The sequence below is a fragment of the Diorhabda carinulata genome, chromosome 4 (assembly GCF_026250575.1).
Source record: "Diorhabda carinulata isolate Delta chromosome 4, icDioCari1.1, whole genome shotgun sequence".
Lineage (NCBI taxonomy): Eukaryota > Metazoa > Arthropoda > Insecta > Coleoptera > Chrysomelidae > Diorhabda > Diorhabda carinulata.
Window position 1 is genome coordinate 22,387,652 of NC_079463.1, and position 15,328 is coordinate 22,402,979.

The 15,328-nt window shown below is 32.3% G+C and overlaps 3 protein-coding genes across 5 annotated transcripts; 2 read left to right on the forward strand and 1 right to left on the reverse strand.

Moving 5' to 3' along the window:
* The first annotated feature begins 593 nt into the window (after positions 1-593).
* On the forward strand, positions 594-3,885 carry LOC130892915 (malate dehydrogenase, cytoplasmic). The gene is made up of 6 exons (XM_057798619.1): positions 594-790; positions 1,103-1,382; positions 1,441-1,688; positions 1,749-1,908; positions 1,976-2,185; positions 2,644-3,885. Exons 1-6 carry the CDS (start codon positions 785-787, stop codon positions 2,739-2,741), a joined length of 1,002 nt encoding a protein of 333 aa, XP_057654602.1. The 5' UTR covers positions 594-784; the 3' UTR covers positions 2,742-3,885.
* A 54-nt stretch (positions 3,886-3,939) lies between these two features.
* LOC130892909 (centrosomal protein of 164 kDa) lies at positions 3,940-15,100 on the forward strand. Of its 2 annotated transcripts, none has more exons than XM_057798605.1 (13): positions 3,940-5,539; positions 5,747-5,858; positions 9,601-9,836; positions 9,893-10,180; positions 10,237-10,665; positions 10,825-11,405; positions 11,462-11,745; positions 12,278-12,496; positions 12,562-12,723; positions 13,426-13,627; positions 13,696-13,873; positions 14,105-14,278; positions 14,715-15,100. In XM_057798605.1, exons 1-13 carry the CDS (start codon positions 5,485-5,487, stop codon positions 14,996-14,998), a joined length of 3,204 nt encoding a protein of 1,067 aa, XP_057654588.1. In that variant the 5' UTR covers positions 3,940-5,484; the 3' UTR covers positions 14,999-15,100. The 2 variants fall into 2 exon arrangements, with proteins under 2 accessions (XP_057654588.1, XP_057654589.1); XM_057798606.1 differs by having other exon boundaries at positions 3,941-5,539; positions 10,246-10,665.
* On the reverse strand, positions 7,782-9,355 carry LOC130892913 (pseudouridylate synthase 1 homolog). Of its 2 annotated transcripts, XM_057798616.1 has the most exons (4): positions 9,260-9,345; positions 8,782-9,168; positions 8,142-8,721; positions 7,782-8,083 (listed from the first exon to the last, which is right to left on the reverse strand). In XM_057798616.1, exons 2-4 carry the CDS (start codon positions 9,158-9,160, stop codon positions 7,786-7,788), a joined length of 1,257 nt encoding a protein of 418 aa, XP_057654599.1. In that variant the 5' UTR covers positions 9,161-9,168; positions 9,260-9,345; the 3' UTR covers positions 7,782-7,785. The 2 variants fall into 2 exon arrangements, with proteins under 2 accessions (XP_057654599.1, XP_057654598.1); XM_057798615.1 differs by having other exon boundaries at positions 8,782-9,355.
* Positions 15,101-15,328: the final 228 nt, after the last annotated feature.

Consider the following 15,328-nt stretch of genomic DNA (forward strand, 5'->3'; position numbering starts at 1 on the left):
TTCGCATTATTGTTGGAGTATCTCCTTATCCCTTTTGTAATGACTTTAGAGGGTAGAGAGTAGAAAGGAGTTTCTCTTAAGGGACAAAGAAGAACTTGAAAGAATTATTATAAAAAAACGTGCATTTAAAGTAATAGTTTTTTAATTCTTTTCGCAGTATAAATCGTAATGTAAATTGAACGTTTTTAAGCACCAATCTTGAACATTTTAAAGTTTTATCACAGTGATTCCCAAAATGGTTCAGGTGAACCCTCAGGGGTCCACTACAACTGGAGTGTACTTGAATATCCATACTTAATTCTGATTTTTCGACGAGTTTTCAAAATGGTTTACGAGGAATAAAGTTTAGAACCTTCTGCTTTATCAAATCGAATTTAATAAAATGATTCCCGCACTATATTAATATCATCAAAATTATTACCAACCGATAAATGGAATTACTTTTTTTTTAAATTTTATCGTTTAAAAGAAATTAATACAACATACTTTATTTTTTGTATGTTTATTTGTATACGACGTTTATTGATTTTAATCCACTCGCGTTCCATTAATTTAGTTTTGTGGTGTAAAAGTTATCGGTGTACTTAGTCGAACGCACATCGAAATGTCAAGTGGGTGTTGACTTTATGTCAACAGTGGAATGATTTTTAAAGGTCAAAGGACGTCCTAATCGACTTTTTTCTTTAATTCCTTATCACTTGCTATTGAATAGTGTTAGTGATTTTCTCTTTGAAGCTGAAATTAATTTAGTCCAACTTTCCTGTTATTCAATTTATTATTAACAATGATTGTAAGTACAAATTTTAATTAATTTTTTTTAATGTTGTACAGAATTTTTACTTTTTATACTATTACATAATACGTTAATATCTTTGAATATTACTTGTTTCTCTATGAGAAAGTCCACGTTTGAAATATTGAAATTGGTTTTCATTTTAAGTTAATTACTGCAAGTCATAAACATTGACGCTCATTTAAATTGCTTTTTGTAGTACATCCAAATTGTGTTTGATATAAATTAAATTATAAATAATTATGAACTTATCTCAGGATTTAACTATAAAGTCTCGTCTCTTAAAGAAGTTTATTTTTGTTATTTAAGAATGAACCAATTAATGTCGTTGTCACTGGGGCAGCCGGCCAAATTGCGTACTCCCTACTCTATATGGTAGCAAAGGGAGACGTTTTCGGGCCCTCTCAACCGATAATTTTACGTCTTTTGGATATACCACCCATGATGGGTGTTTTGGAAGGAGTCGTCATGGAACTCGCCGATTGCGCTCTTCCTCTTCTTAAAGAAGTTATCCCGACTGCCGATCCTATCGTCGCTTTCAAAGACGTTTCGGCGGCTTTCCTCGTCGGTGCTATGCCGAGAAAACAAGGTCGGAAACAAATAGTTGGTTATGTGGCGTTCATGTACTCATATAAAATTTTATTTAGGTATGGAACGTAAAGATTTACTTTCAGCCAACGTAAAAATATTCAAAGTACAAGGTGAAGCTTTGGATAAATATGCCAAAAAAGATGTAAAAGTATTAGTAGTCGGTAATCCGGCTAATACGAACGCTCTAATTTGCTCAAAGTACGCTCCCTCCATTCCAAAAGAAAACTTTACCGCAATGACTAGGTTAGATCAGAACAGAGCTCAAGCTCAGATCGCCGCTAAAGTTAATGTTCCAATCGCGAACGTAAGTCACTCGTAATTTGAAAAAAAAGATGTTTTTTTAATTAAAATGGTGTTTTTTTAGGTAAGTAACGTGATTATTTGGGGAAATCATTCATCCACACAATTCCCCGATGCTTCTCACGCTACAGTAATTGTAGATGGTAAGCCCCAGCCAGCTATAGAAGCTGTTAAAGATGGCGATTGGCTGAGAAACGTTTTCGTTTCTACCGTACAAAAAAGAGGTAAAACATAAAATATACTTTCAGAATGAGAATAACTAAACTTATAATTCAAATATTAAATCTTCAGGTGCCGCAGTTATCGCAGCTAGGAAAATGTCTTCTGCAATGTCGGCGGCTAAAGCGGCGGCAGATCACATGCGCGATTGGTTCCAAGGTACACCCCCCAATCAATTTGTTTCCATGGGTGTAGTTAGTGACGGTAGTTACGGAGCACCAAAGGGTGTTGTCTTTTCGTTCCCGGTTACCATCAAGAATGGTAAATGGGAAATTGTACAAGGTTAGTTCCTTAAATCAATATTCCCACCTATATAATAATCAATTTTTATTTTTTAATGGAAATATCATTAGGAGTTGTTTACCATTGAAAAGGGCGCAGCAATTTAATTTTTTCTCTACGAAAACTTGTGTTTTAATCAAATTTTGGGAAAACAAAAATTTCAAAACAATATATTATTGAGTCTGTCATTTATAAATTCATAGTAGAGGGTGGGAATAATTCAATTAATGTAGTTTTAGTAAAAACCTTCAAGTCAAAAGCCTTTTTGTATATCCTGTGTTAAAATGTCAAGATGATAAGTTTTTTTCAAATCCAAAATTAATGTATTTATTTTCCTTGAACGATTTAAAAGATTTTTTCAATTACAATCACATTTATGTAGATGATTTATTTTTTTTTGTTTTTATTAAAATGTTTAATTTCGATTTCGATCTTTAGTGGAAATAATTTTGCTTCAGGTCTACAAAACGACGATTTCGCCAAAGAAATGTTGAAAATAACAGGAAAAGAATTGGAAGAAGAAAAAGTCGAAGCGATTTCCATCATTGAAGCATGACTAGCTAATAAGCTTTGAAATATTGAACATGAAAAAATATATACGGAGTATCAAAATAGTGTAAAAAGTACGTTTTTATTTTTTAGGAGTTTGATAAAATACCAAAAACAGTTTGTTCCAATATTAGACGAAAATTATAAAAAATATTGATGAAATTTCTATATTACAGAGTATATTCGCAAAGTAATGCATCAAAGTTTCATTTATTAATCAGAATGGTAGAATACAAACTTTCTATATCAGTACAGTTCCACAATCGTGATTTCTATGCAATAAAAAATTCCTGAAAGATTTCAACGAGGTTGTAGCGGCTCTAAAGTTGTTCATTCAGTGATTCACTGAGTAAGACAAAAGACCGAATGAACGAGTTCGTTGTCATGGCGGAGTTTACAAAAATCCAAACGCGTTTTAATCTTTGCGAATCGACTTTTTACCTGTCCCAACTGGGATTTCGAAAGACAGTTATCTTCAAATGTCTTTTGAAGTATTATGAAAGTTAGCATTGACATTTTCTTGCTGAACTTGATCAGGTATCGAGGCTTCAACCCGATTTCGAACCACGGTTTGATAGAAACTAGCGCTAATGCAAATACCATGTCGAAGAAGGAGCTCAGAGGTCAATGCAGTGCTGCCTCTACCCAACTACACACGTTGCAACATATTAGGAAAAAAATTTGATGCAACATTTTCGGGATATACCCTGTATGCGATACATATTCATAATGGTCTGTGATTCTCAGTGTACTAAATGAAGCAGCTGGAGTAATTTTCGTACTTTTTCCACATTTTTCGTTAATTTCATTAATTTTTTTTCTTTTCTAAAATTTCGAAAAATATTATCAAACTCTATATTAGCTCGATGTATTTCATTTCCAACAATTTATACTCTGATATATAATTAAAAAAAAAGTAGGAAAAAATAGTAGCAGAATTGCATTTATTTTATTTTTTCATTTTTAATATTTTGAAGCTTGCGTTTCTACCACATTTCGATTAATTTCACACAGAAGAAGAATAAAAAAAATTGTTAATGTAAATATTTATGTTTATACAGCATTTTATTAATTAGCGATATTGGATGTTTATATTCCTTACAGGTTCACAGGTATTTTGGTTCCAATTAAAAATAAAATTATTTTTGCAATTTTTTTTGGTACGTCTCCCATACTTCATCAAAAAATGTCTCAACTAATTCAAAAACAGGATAAAATAGTGGATGGATATTCAATATGGAATGTACAACAAGTAAAACTAACAGAAGATACAATCTAGAAGCTCCTTAGATGAGTCTCTTTCAAAACAACTGCTCTAATTCAAAATCCGACTACTGACTGGACTCTTAGCGGAGGCGGTCATCCAGAGAACCATTTCAACCCCCACAGCTTGCCTAATGACATCAAAGCGCCCCATCGGACTTTGGCAACGTCTAGTGGGGCACGAAGGGTTTATACGAAAGCATTTGATCGTACATGCAGCTGCTATGAATAGAATAGAATCTCGAAGCTCAATATCTGTAAGCACATTGGTGGAAACTGAAACTGGTAGTGGTTCTAAAGTGTATTTAAGGACCAGAAATAAAAGATCTACTAGTTTCGAAAACTGAGTCGTCCCAATCGAACACTTCAAAAGAAACAGTTTCGCAGCATAATATATGCTCAGACAGCAATCGTGGATTTACCAGTAGTGCTGTAGATTTCAATGTTCGATCGCTTTTCCTTCTTCAATTAAGACCACAAAACTTCAGCCCTGCAGAAGAACAACTCCTATATCAGGGCCAACTCCCTTATCCAATCAAAAACTTTCCAAATAATATCTCTATCTTTAGTTTTAACTCTATGGATTTTTCACCATATGTGTATATGATTGATTTTTGATTTTCTAGTGCCCCAATTTTTTTTGTTCTTGTACTTCTGCACTTTGTAAACTCATTTTCACAGCAGGTGCGGTTTCAAGGGGATCAAGACCCCTGATGATCATTCATAAATTATGTCGCACGAATTTTATGATTTTTTGCCCTTCCCCCCGTCCTTGTCAAAGTAGGTCATATTTGTAAGATTTCCCCCTCCCTAGTGTAACTACACATATTTTGCAAATTTACATTTAGAATTTTTTGGCTGGAAATAGAAACTAGGTTCTCTTGCACTGCTACTAAGTACAGTGACACTAGCGCTGGTCCCGCTATAAAGAACGCTTTAGTGTACACTTCCTGAACTAGTTCCGCAAGTGCAGCTACCAAGAACAAAATTTATGTGTCTTATGAATACAGTTCACCATCTTTTCTATGTGGAACAACTCCGCTTTACAAAATTGTTTCTTGAAACCCCTTGTAAAAAACACTGAAAATATCGTTCAACTGGATATAAGTAAAATGCGAAAAAATTATGTTTCCATGTTAGGAATGGAAAATTATGTCATATAATTCGTATTAATTAATCATTTTTAATGAAATTTGATCAATAAAATTGTTTTACAAGAAATATAATCGTTAAAACAGTAGCGCCATCTTTGTATACTCCATTTAGTCAATCGCGGTTGAAGGTTTCTGTATTATTTGTATAACAGATCTTATCTGCGACAGATGGCACTGATTAACCGATTGAGGATTTGTTTATTTTTACCCTTAAAATTTTCGATAACCCTTCACCTGCTCCATTCCAAATGTCACAAGGAGGATCAGCTGTGAAGTGTTAAAAATGTAGTTATTAAAAATATTTGTATTTTAATATTAAAATACGTGGTGAAAATGTCAATAATCTGTGAAGAAATATTCGATGAAATCAGTCATCCCTCCGAAGAAGGTTTGTTATATTTATATAACTGAATATATATTTTTATGAAATTGGGGCAAATATATGCATTTATGAAATTTAATTTTTTTAATTTCAAAATTTGATTTTTTATTTGGTGATAAACAAAATTTATTAAATCCTCACTATTATTTAATACTTGATAATGAATGGGTAAATTCAAAATATGAAAAAAAACTGGTAATTAATTATTTTTAGAAGTGAAAGAATACGCTCTAAGAATCGGTATAGACCCCGTATCAGAACCGCAGTTACTACCACTAGCTGCAGAAGGGTTAATGAAAGCTTTACCAGCCGGTTGGAAACCATGGTACGTAATCATAAACCAAATAAAAACTCATTTTTATTGAAATTTTGTTCAATTATACAATTAATTTGTTCAATACAAACAAATCATTATCATTGGAAATAACATTATTTAATAAATTCTGTAGATATTAACAAAGGATGAGTTAGAAATATTTCCAATAAATTTCATATTGAATTTTCCGAAGGTTTTATGAATTTGTAGTACTAAATGAATATAGCACGTTCTAATTTCATTGGATTTTAATTCGTTACATGAGGAGAGTTCTATTTTCTCAAAATTTCCTGTACTAATAAATCTTTGTACTCAAATATAGTTAAATTTGAAACTTGTCAACATAATGAGAGAAAACACAGACCGTAATACCTTTCACAGGAAAGTTAATGATAATATTAGTTCAAACGTACCATTAAAAGTAAATGAAAAAATAGATAAAATACACCAAATAATAGTGTATGGTGGACATATACATCAAATCGGCCAAAAAATTGTCTCTATATCATGAAGAAGAGGAAACTGGACTCAGAGAGAGTGCACCTACCCCCTAAATGATAAAACTAATCTGAATATATCAATTAGAGAAAGCAAAAAATTATAAAACTCAAGAGTACTTGTGCAACCTTTTGGTATGTGATGTTGAAGGTACCAAAAGAAATCACAAAATGAAGGTTGGTAAAGTGGGGGTGCACCCTGGTTGATATGTTTCCAGCCCTTATAGTGATCTGGAACAAAAAAAAATTGAAAAATTCTTAATCTGTAATTGAGCTTATCAAAAATAAAAATTCACCAAATGGGATCGCCGTATTTTGATCTTTTCGAATTTTTTTAAAATAGAACGATATCACATCAAACTTTAAAAAAATAGTTACAAGAAAAACCCCTTTTGAAGGAAAGGAACATTCCATTCGACTGGCTTAGATGTCACAAAATCTACTGTTTGTTTCTCCTGAAATAATGCGAATTTCTAAAAATCCGTTTAATTTTTTCAAATTTCCAGACAAGAATCCCCCTTAAAGGGGTATTTTTCTTATTCAGATTTAGAGACAATGTATATAAACGGTAAATGTTTAAAAATGAAAACATCCTATTTTTCAATAATTCCTTTTTTTCATTTTTTCTGTACGTTTCAGATAGAAAACCGAAATTTTAATACTTTTTTGGCTTATAAAAAAATTAAAAAACTATAAATTCTTCGATTTGTCTCCAAAAACTAGCTGGAAATTTCTTTTCAACAAATATTGTTATTTTTGATAAGAGCATACAAAAATGAAAAATTTGAAAAAGTCAAGTTAGGATTTGTCTCAATCAACAAATATTTTAACATTTTTAATAATTTATGAAAATTGTTTGAATCAAAATTGTTTTTTTTTTAGTTTTCATTCTCCTTTTATCCACTTTTCCTATCCTTTTCTAATTCATTTATTCGCCATACTGTTTTTCCCTTTCTTTTTCCTTCCTGTGCTGCTTGTTCTAGCAAAGTTTTCCTCTCTTTCTTTTATGTCTTTTTGTTTGTGTCACTTTTCTTTTTAAGCATCTTTCAACTTATTGGACCCTGTTTGAACTTCTCTAAAATTACTTCATTTCTAATTCTATCCATCCTCCTTTTCCCTGCTATATTTTAGTGCCTGAAAAAGTGTTGAAATTTTGGTTTTAGAAATTAAGTCACATTTTTACTTGAAAAAATAAACATAATAAAGAAAAGGAATGACGTTCAAAAATAGGGTGGCCTCCACTTCCAAATAGTAACCATATCTTTGAACATATGATGCAACTTTAAAATTCACATTTCTGTACCACCCTGTATAAAATGAATTATAAATATTTTTTTAAAAATTCATACCATAAATAATATTTACAAATTTTATTTATTTTCAAAATTGTTTCTTTGATTTTTTTAATCTAAAGATTATAGTAAATAAAATCAGGTTTTTTATTTTTCAATTTTTTCTTTATTTTTATTCTCAATACTGTTACAAGCTTTTTGACTATGTTCGCAATCATCATCATCATCCCCATCGCTTTCATCATCACTTTCATTCTCTTCTTCCAAATCGTACGAATGTCTGCTCAGTTTATTATTTAACCACCACAACATACTTTCTTCTTCTATTTCCTTGTTAATTATCGTTGGAAAAATGTATTTTTCTTTGAATTCCTCAACTCGATCTTCCACTTCTTCCCACGTCAATTTTTCGTGTATTCCATCTGTACCATATCTATAATTGTATCTACAAAAAAATTGAATTTATAAATTGTAAATTTTGAAAGAAAACAAAATACATTTACCTATCATAATGGACATATTCTAAAACGAGACCTAATCCGGGAGCTCTTGGTATAATAACTTTATCAGATTTGAATGAATTCTGTATAAGATCTTCAGTCGCAAGTCCTCGGACGACGGCTAAAAGACACCCGATCATTTTTCTAATTTGGTGCAACATGAAACTTTGTCCTTGCACTTTCAAAATAGCAAATTCCACGTCATTTTTAACAAAAGGTTTTTCACAAACGAATGATTTCATATATCTATTAGCGCTAGGATCGTTGTGTTTCTTCTTGGAAGTGTAGTTGTGGAAATTTTTCGTTCCCAAATAGTGTTTCAACAGATCGTTGACTTTTGCGAATGTTTCGTCGTCTAAACGAAAATCCTTTTGTAAAACGTCCTTATCGTGAGGAGCGAACGCGACAGTTGGAATTAGATAAGTGTAAGTTCTACTATCGCATTGAGATTTACTGTTGAATCCTTTAGTTACTCTCTTGTATGCAAACACTCTGATTACGTCTGGAAGTTCTGCATTGATTTGTGCTAAATCAATTTTATCTCTCAACTTTAAAGATACTACTTGTCGAGCCGCAGATACGCCTACGATAATTTCAAGATAATAATGTTTGTAAACGCTGAATTAAAAAAAAAATCATTTACCTTTATCTGTTCTAGCGGCTCGCTGAAAGTGCATAGTTTGCACCTGATCATAACCTTCTTTGTCTATTAACTTTATTTTAAATAACGCATTCAATAAGTCTTCTTCGATCGTTCTTGTATGCGGGTTTCTTTGCATTCCGAAATAATCACTACCGGAATAACCGAGCAGCAGGCAGAATTTTCTTCGCTTCACTTTATCTTTCTCCACTAAACTTTCAGTTTCTCCTTCTAATTTTGGTATTTTGGATTCTTTAGAATTATCTCGCAAACTTTCTCCTTTATCTCTCCTTCTATCTTCCCACTGCCGTTTTTTAGATCGTCCGTCGTATTTAATCTTTTTCAAAGGTTTCGATTCACCAAGCACTTTAGAATCTCCCATTGTTGAAACTAAAATATTCGATAAATGCCCTTTATTTGTAATCAGTTCAGCTTGTGACAAGAATCTTCTAATGCAATTATTTGTTCTTAGAAGCATTACCTTGGTTTATTAAAATTTATCGTAATTATTAAAAGGACATTGGTAAATCAACATGCATTTTTAAACTTATTTTTAAGGTTAACTGTCAACTGTCTTAATTTGACAATTCGTTTGACGTATTTGTTTCTTACTTCAGATAGTTTGGGTTTGAAAATAGGCGGTCTATTTAAATATTTATATTATTATTCAATAGATTAATACACTTGTTAAATGTAGTTTTTAATTATATTGATCTATATTTTAATATATCGATGTCCTTTAAAAAAAAATTGATGACTATTGATCATAAGTAAAGTAAAGAAATTATTATTTTTGGAAGCCTCATGGTAAATTATTTTTAGTTACGATGATAAATCAAAATGTTACTATTATTACAATAATTTAACAAAGAAAACGCAATGGGAACATCCTTTGGATAATATTTATCGGGGATTAGTAAAAAAAGCGCGCACAGAAAGTCAATCGCTCAGTCTTCAGGACAACAGAGAAGACGCTACTTACGTTACTGACGATATTCTAAGTTTGGAGGAACCGGTTTCCAATACACCTCCAAAAAAATTAGATCCACTTCCTATAGGTAAAAGAATTGAGAATTGAATTAAAATTTTTGTACGTAGAACAATCGTTTTATAGTTACCAAGAAGAGATTATCGCCGATTAAACTCAGTCCGAATGCCAGTCCTAAAAAGGACTTTAAATTATTCAAACAAAAATCCGAGGACTCAACGACAGGTCCTAAGAAATTATCTTTGGGCTTTAGCAGTTTAGATGACGAAAAAGATTCGGTATTTGATCGCCATCCTAGAAATATGGATCTGAAAGTAGCAGGTGGTGGATCGATGTTTCTAAAATCGAACACCATGAAGAAAAACATCGATACAGGCATAAGTCCTGTCAATACCAAGACTGAAAACAACCAAGGTTTGTAATTTGATTATATAACAAATATTTTATATATATTTTTAAATATGTATAAGGGGTTATAGATCAAGGGGATTCACAACAACCGAGAAGCATTTTACGCGAAAAAAATATAATGGAACATTCGAAAAGTCTAGAATTCGATAGACTCGCAATTATGGATAAATCGGAAAAGGATGAAGAGGATAAAAAAAGTGTCAGGTTCAATTTGGAAAATAACACCGATATCGGTATCACATTCTCGGATAAAAGTTCGAGCGAAGAAGAATTCGCCAATAGCGATAAACACAAACTCGATGACGTCATTAACGTGAAACTTACGCCGATCAAAAGTAGATTTTCTGTCCATCCGGTATTGGAACCCATCAAAACGAACAATACTTTGAAACTGATCAAACCGAATCCCAAGGACTGCATCAAACCGAAGCTAACTCTCAGCAAGGGTTCAGACAGTGACGACGAGACCCACAGTTTGGAAAAAGAAGGTAAACATCATTTATTTATGAAATGGTAAATAAACAAACGTAACAGATCGATTGGCAACATTTTTACGTAGATTTAGAATTTTTAATTAAAATTGGGTTATAAATCGATCGTAATTTGATGAATCGATAATTTTCTAGTAGTTTCGAATGGGTTTTTAGGTTTGGAAAATGTAAATATATTCGAATCGGATAATTCGGATTCGATTAGCGAGCGAATAGCGAAAAGTACGAAACAATTGGAAGCGAAGGCCGAGAAGAAAGTTGAATTGCTGAAACAAACAATATGGGAAGAAAAAAATAAGGAAATGATGAAATTTAAAGAGGATTTGGAAACATCGCACAAACGGGAATTAAAACGAATCCTCGAAGATGAAAAATCCAAGCAAGATATTATACTCGAAGAAGAAATAGAAAAGTTGAAATTGGCGTTAAATTTGGAACATCAGACGGCGATAGAAGACGAAAAGAGTAAAATAGAAGATAAATTGAGATATTTGAAGACGGAATTAGATAATAACATTGTAATTGAGGAAGATAAAATGAAAGAGAAGTTCGAATTGAAGAAAGAGGAATTGGAAAAGTATTACGAAGAAAAATTGGCGGACGTCGAAAAGGAATTGGCGGAAAAAGTTGAAAAGAGTCGCGACGAATTAATTTTTAACCATAACGCAGACGTGGATCAATTAAAACAGAATCATTCGATTATTATAGACGAATTGAAGAGACAATTCGACGCCGAGGTGAGATTTTTCACCTATCTCTCTATAATCGCATCATTTATTTGTCTGAATTATAGGAACAGGTCTTGAGGAAAACTCATCAGGCGAAAATGTCGGAATTACGAAGCAAATTTCAGGCGGAATTGGAACAAGACAAAAATCGTAGTACGACAGATGAAAAGTTACGATGCGAAAAAAGATTACTCGAAGACAAATACAGATGTTTGAAAGAAAAATACATTAAATTGAAAACTGAAGTTAGAATGACGATGGAAAAGAGAAGTAAACGAAAAGAACAAAGCACAACCACTAATACTACCGGATCCGAAACCGAACAAAGTCATTCGAACAATAAGGAAAAGTAAGTTCTAACTTTTAAACGTAAGTAATAATAATGAAACCCATGGAAAGAAGGAAGGAAGGAGGGAAGGAAAAATAATTAACGAGCGTTCTAAAGTTGGAAAGCGAAATTTGGTGAGATTTTAAGGGTAAATTAACGATGTCTGAGTAATAGGTTTTCACATAACATCGAAATTTACGTGAAAAATCCAATTAATAAGTTTGTGATTTGAAATATTCACCTTAATTTTTCAATCCGAAATTCTCGTCATTAGTAGATATGTTGATGGGAAAGTTTTTGACTGAAAATTCCTTCGTTTTCCTTCAAAATGAGATGAAAAAATAATTTTTTTTCAAGATACAAATAAAAAATCGCCCTTTCCTTAAATTTTTCGTATATCCTCTTCCTTTTCCGATGGGTTTCATCCTACTACTTTAATTTTTTTTTATTCAAAAATCATCGATAGTAATCTTTAAATTATTAATTATCTCACTTATTCGATTGAATAATTTGACACTTGGTAAGAAAATATATTTTTATGATATATACGTAGAAAAATAGTCGATAAACCACCAACTCCGAAACATACAAAAAACTCAACCGCCGAAGAACCTAGACCGAAATCGGAAACTAGGAACGCGACGCAAGTTCTTATTCATGATATTGATACCTCCGTGAGTGATAATTGTTATCACAGCGACGACAAAACCAATCAAAACGATAGTTCAGATAGCACAAATCCCGGTAGGAGTCGAAAAAAAATATTTTCCAGGTTAGTTTGTTATGTAATTTGAGAAAAAAAAGGGATTCGAGGATTTTGTATTTCTAAAATTTTAGATTAAAAAGTTCTTCCACATCTAGAATTAACAATAATACGAAAGTCCGGAAACCTCAAAGATCTTGTTCACCAGTAGAAAATCTTCGTAGGCAATTACAAAAATTGGAAGATTTAGAAGATCAATTTCCTGAAAACGCCCAAGCAGATACTTACCATTTAAGGTGAGTCATTTCTTAAAAAAAAAATCTATAATCCTTTCACGTCTATTTTATAACTTTTCACTTCTTTTACACTTTTTTTATCCTTATATCTCTTCTACCTAATCAATCCTTTGCTTCGTTTCCTTTTGCTTGTTCCTTGATTCACCTACCACGACCATTTTCAATTTTGGAGGGATTAACAACCCTATAGAAGTTTTGTTTTTTTCGTACGTAATTAGCTATCCTATCGAAAGAAACATACACGACCGAAGTTTAAATATATGGAAATTGGAAAAATTTTGAAATTAAAATTATTTTGCGTATTTTTGACGTACTTTGGGGAATGTAAACTACATTTTATGTTAAATAATAGTTTTATACTACATTAAGAAGCGCGGAATTTGGAAATGATCCGCTTTGTGCTAGAAACTTTAATTTAACAATTCATTACGAGGGTTGTCTGAAAAGTTTTCAATCTTAACCTGAAGATGACTTCTCAGTTGTACAATACCACAACAATTACAAATTTTAAACCAGTTGTTTCCAAAAACTGACTGATTGACTATTTCCTAACCTTAAAGTTTCACTTACATGAGAAAAATTTTCATCAGACGAGGGAGAAATAATATCGGGGATGATTCAAAAGGTTACTGAACGAAATAATGTATATACATAAATGTTAATATTTCGATTCGATTCGGTTGTAGCGATATTTTTTTGCAGATACCCGTTTTCTGACGGTCAAAAATTCGAAGGTAGTTCGGAGTTGGAATTTTTCCGACACCGCATCCATTTGGAGCGTGATTCGATCAAAAGAGCCAAAGAGAGTTTGAGAAGTCAGAAAAGTTTGTTTCAACAAAGACAGAAAGAATTGAAATTGAAGCACGGATCGATGGCCAGGCATACGTTACAACAACTGTGCCAGGTACAAAAACAAATCGATTTTTTTTCGTATTGAATCGATCAATCGGATATTTTTTTCAAAATTCTTAGGAAGAAAAAGAACTGACAGACATGGAAGTCAATTTACACAGAACTCGTAGCCTTCTTGGGGAAAAAGTGATTCGTTTACGTCATCTTGAACAATCACTTCAAAGGGCCAACATGCAAAACGATCAAAATCATGAAGATGCCACTTTAAGTGATATATCATCTCATAGCGCCAGTTCAGGTATCAAATAATCGTTAACTTTTCAATTATTCCATCTTTACAAATTTTATTTGTGATATTATACAATTCAATGAGCGACGAGACACTTAGTTCGAGGTATAGTTTTTTTTCAGTTTACTTTCAACAGGTTTTTTTTTAACTAATTCCTGTCGAGGTGTAACTGATTTATTGTTGTACAATGAAGAAATAAAATCCTCGAAAATATAAATTGTTGGATTTTTTAAAATTTAGGTATAAGTTCGACGGAATTCGCCACCGCCGATTACGTCGCCAAAGGCATTTTGAACAAAGAAAAATTTCAAGAATCCTCTGAAATAATACAAAGCTTGGAAAATTTGAATTCGGAAATCAGAGAAATATGGGACGTCCTAAGGAAACAACAGCAACAAACAAACATCCAACAAGGTGATTTCAAATATAAAATTTGTACTTTTTTTCCAAAGTTTTACATTTGTACGTAAAAAAAATTAAAACTTCACTGCATCACCACTTAAAGTCCTTGGATCATTCAAACTCAACTAACCGTCCTACTTTCTGCAATAATTCTAGAACGTTGTAGAAACTTTCTAAATTACAGTTAACTTACAGAACTATCTAAAACTTCAACGCTACCCGATCATCATCTTTTATATTAAATAAACAATATTTCAAATTTGAACTGTCGTCAACCCCGAAATTAAATAAACATTCATCATTTAAACGGTGTATCCTGATTGGTTGGCTATATTTTCTCACCCTTAATTCATATATTAAAGGATATTCACTGTTCGCGATTCGAGTTTTCGTTTCTGGCGTCGTTTTTATGTTTCATAATTCATTTAATTAAATATGATGTTTATAGTGATTCCACCTTTGGTATATCCGGACTTGGGTTGGCCGGTTTTGGCCGGTTCCGCGACGAACGTACAACCGGCGCCGCCCTCGATACCGACTTTGGCTGATCGTCTTCATAATTACCGGCAACATTTGGCGTTGGCGAACGCTCAAAGCACCGTCGTCACTCATGCTACTCAAGGAGCAACTACGACCTTAGTCGAAAGAACGAGGAACTTGAGACACTGGTTGAAAACTAGCGGTATGGAAGCCGGAGGAAGCGATACTAACGCCCAACAAGCCACGCTGTGAAATGGAAAAACGAATCAGATGTGAATTTTTTTTAATGTAGCTAAATATTTATTCTCTTAGTTTTTTTGGTATTAAATTTCAATTTGTTAAAATTCTTATTTACATCGAGAGATATTATTATCAAAATTCAACGTGATCGTTGAAAAATTTCGTACAAACGGAAAGTTTCAAATAACAAGTATTTTCGAATTTATTATACGGAAAAAACATTTTCTCCAAGTGGAAGTTTTTTTTTCTAATTTAATAACTTGAGGGTGGTTTTTATTTTCCATCCCTCGTTGAACGAAATCACATAGAAATTATTCATGTTCGATGTTTATATTGTATATT

Excerpts from the sequence above, each read along its gene's own strand:
- LOC130892915 (XM_057798619.1), top strand. Across the intron at positions 1,383-1,440 it reads TGCTATGCCGAGAAAACAAG|GTATGGAACGTAAAGATTTA; the intron begins GTCGGAAACAAA and ends AATTTTATTTAG. Across the intron at positions 1,909-1,975 it reads TTCTACCGTACAAAAAAGAG|GTGCCGCAGTTATCGCAGCT; the intron begins GTAAAACATAAA and ends TTAAATCTTCAG.
- LOC130892909 (XM_057798605.1), top strand. The coding sequence starts at position 5,485 with ATGTCAATAATCTGTGAAGAAATATTCGATGAAATCAGTCATCCCTCC. Across the intron at positions 5,540-5,746 it reads CAGTCATCCCTCCGAAGAAG|AAGTGAAAGAATACGCTCTA; the intron begins GTTTGTTATATT and ends AATTATTTTTAG. Across the intron at positions 11,406-11,461 it reads AGAGACAATTCGACGCCGAG|GAACAGGTCTTGAGGAAAAC; the intron begins GTGAGATTTTTC and ends TCTGAATTATAG.
- LOC130892913 (XM_057798615.1), bottom strand. The coding sequence starts at position 9,256 with ATGCTTCTAAGAACAAATAATTGCATTAGAAGATTCTTGTCACAAGCT. Across the intron at positions 8,722-8,781 it reads AGCCGCTAGAACAGATAAAG|GCGTATCTGCGGCTCGACAA; the intron begins GTAAATGATTTT and ends AAATTATCGTAG. Across the intron at positions 8,084-8,141 it reads GAATATGTCCATTATGATAG|ATACAATTATAGATATGGTA; the intron begins GTAAATGTATTT and ends ATTTTTTTGTAG.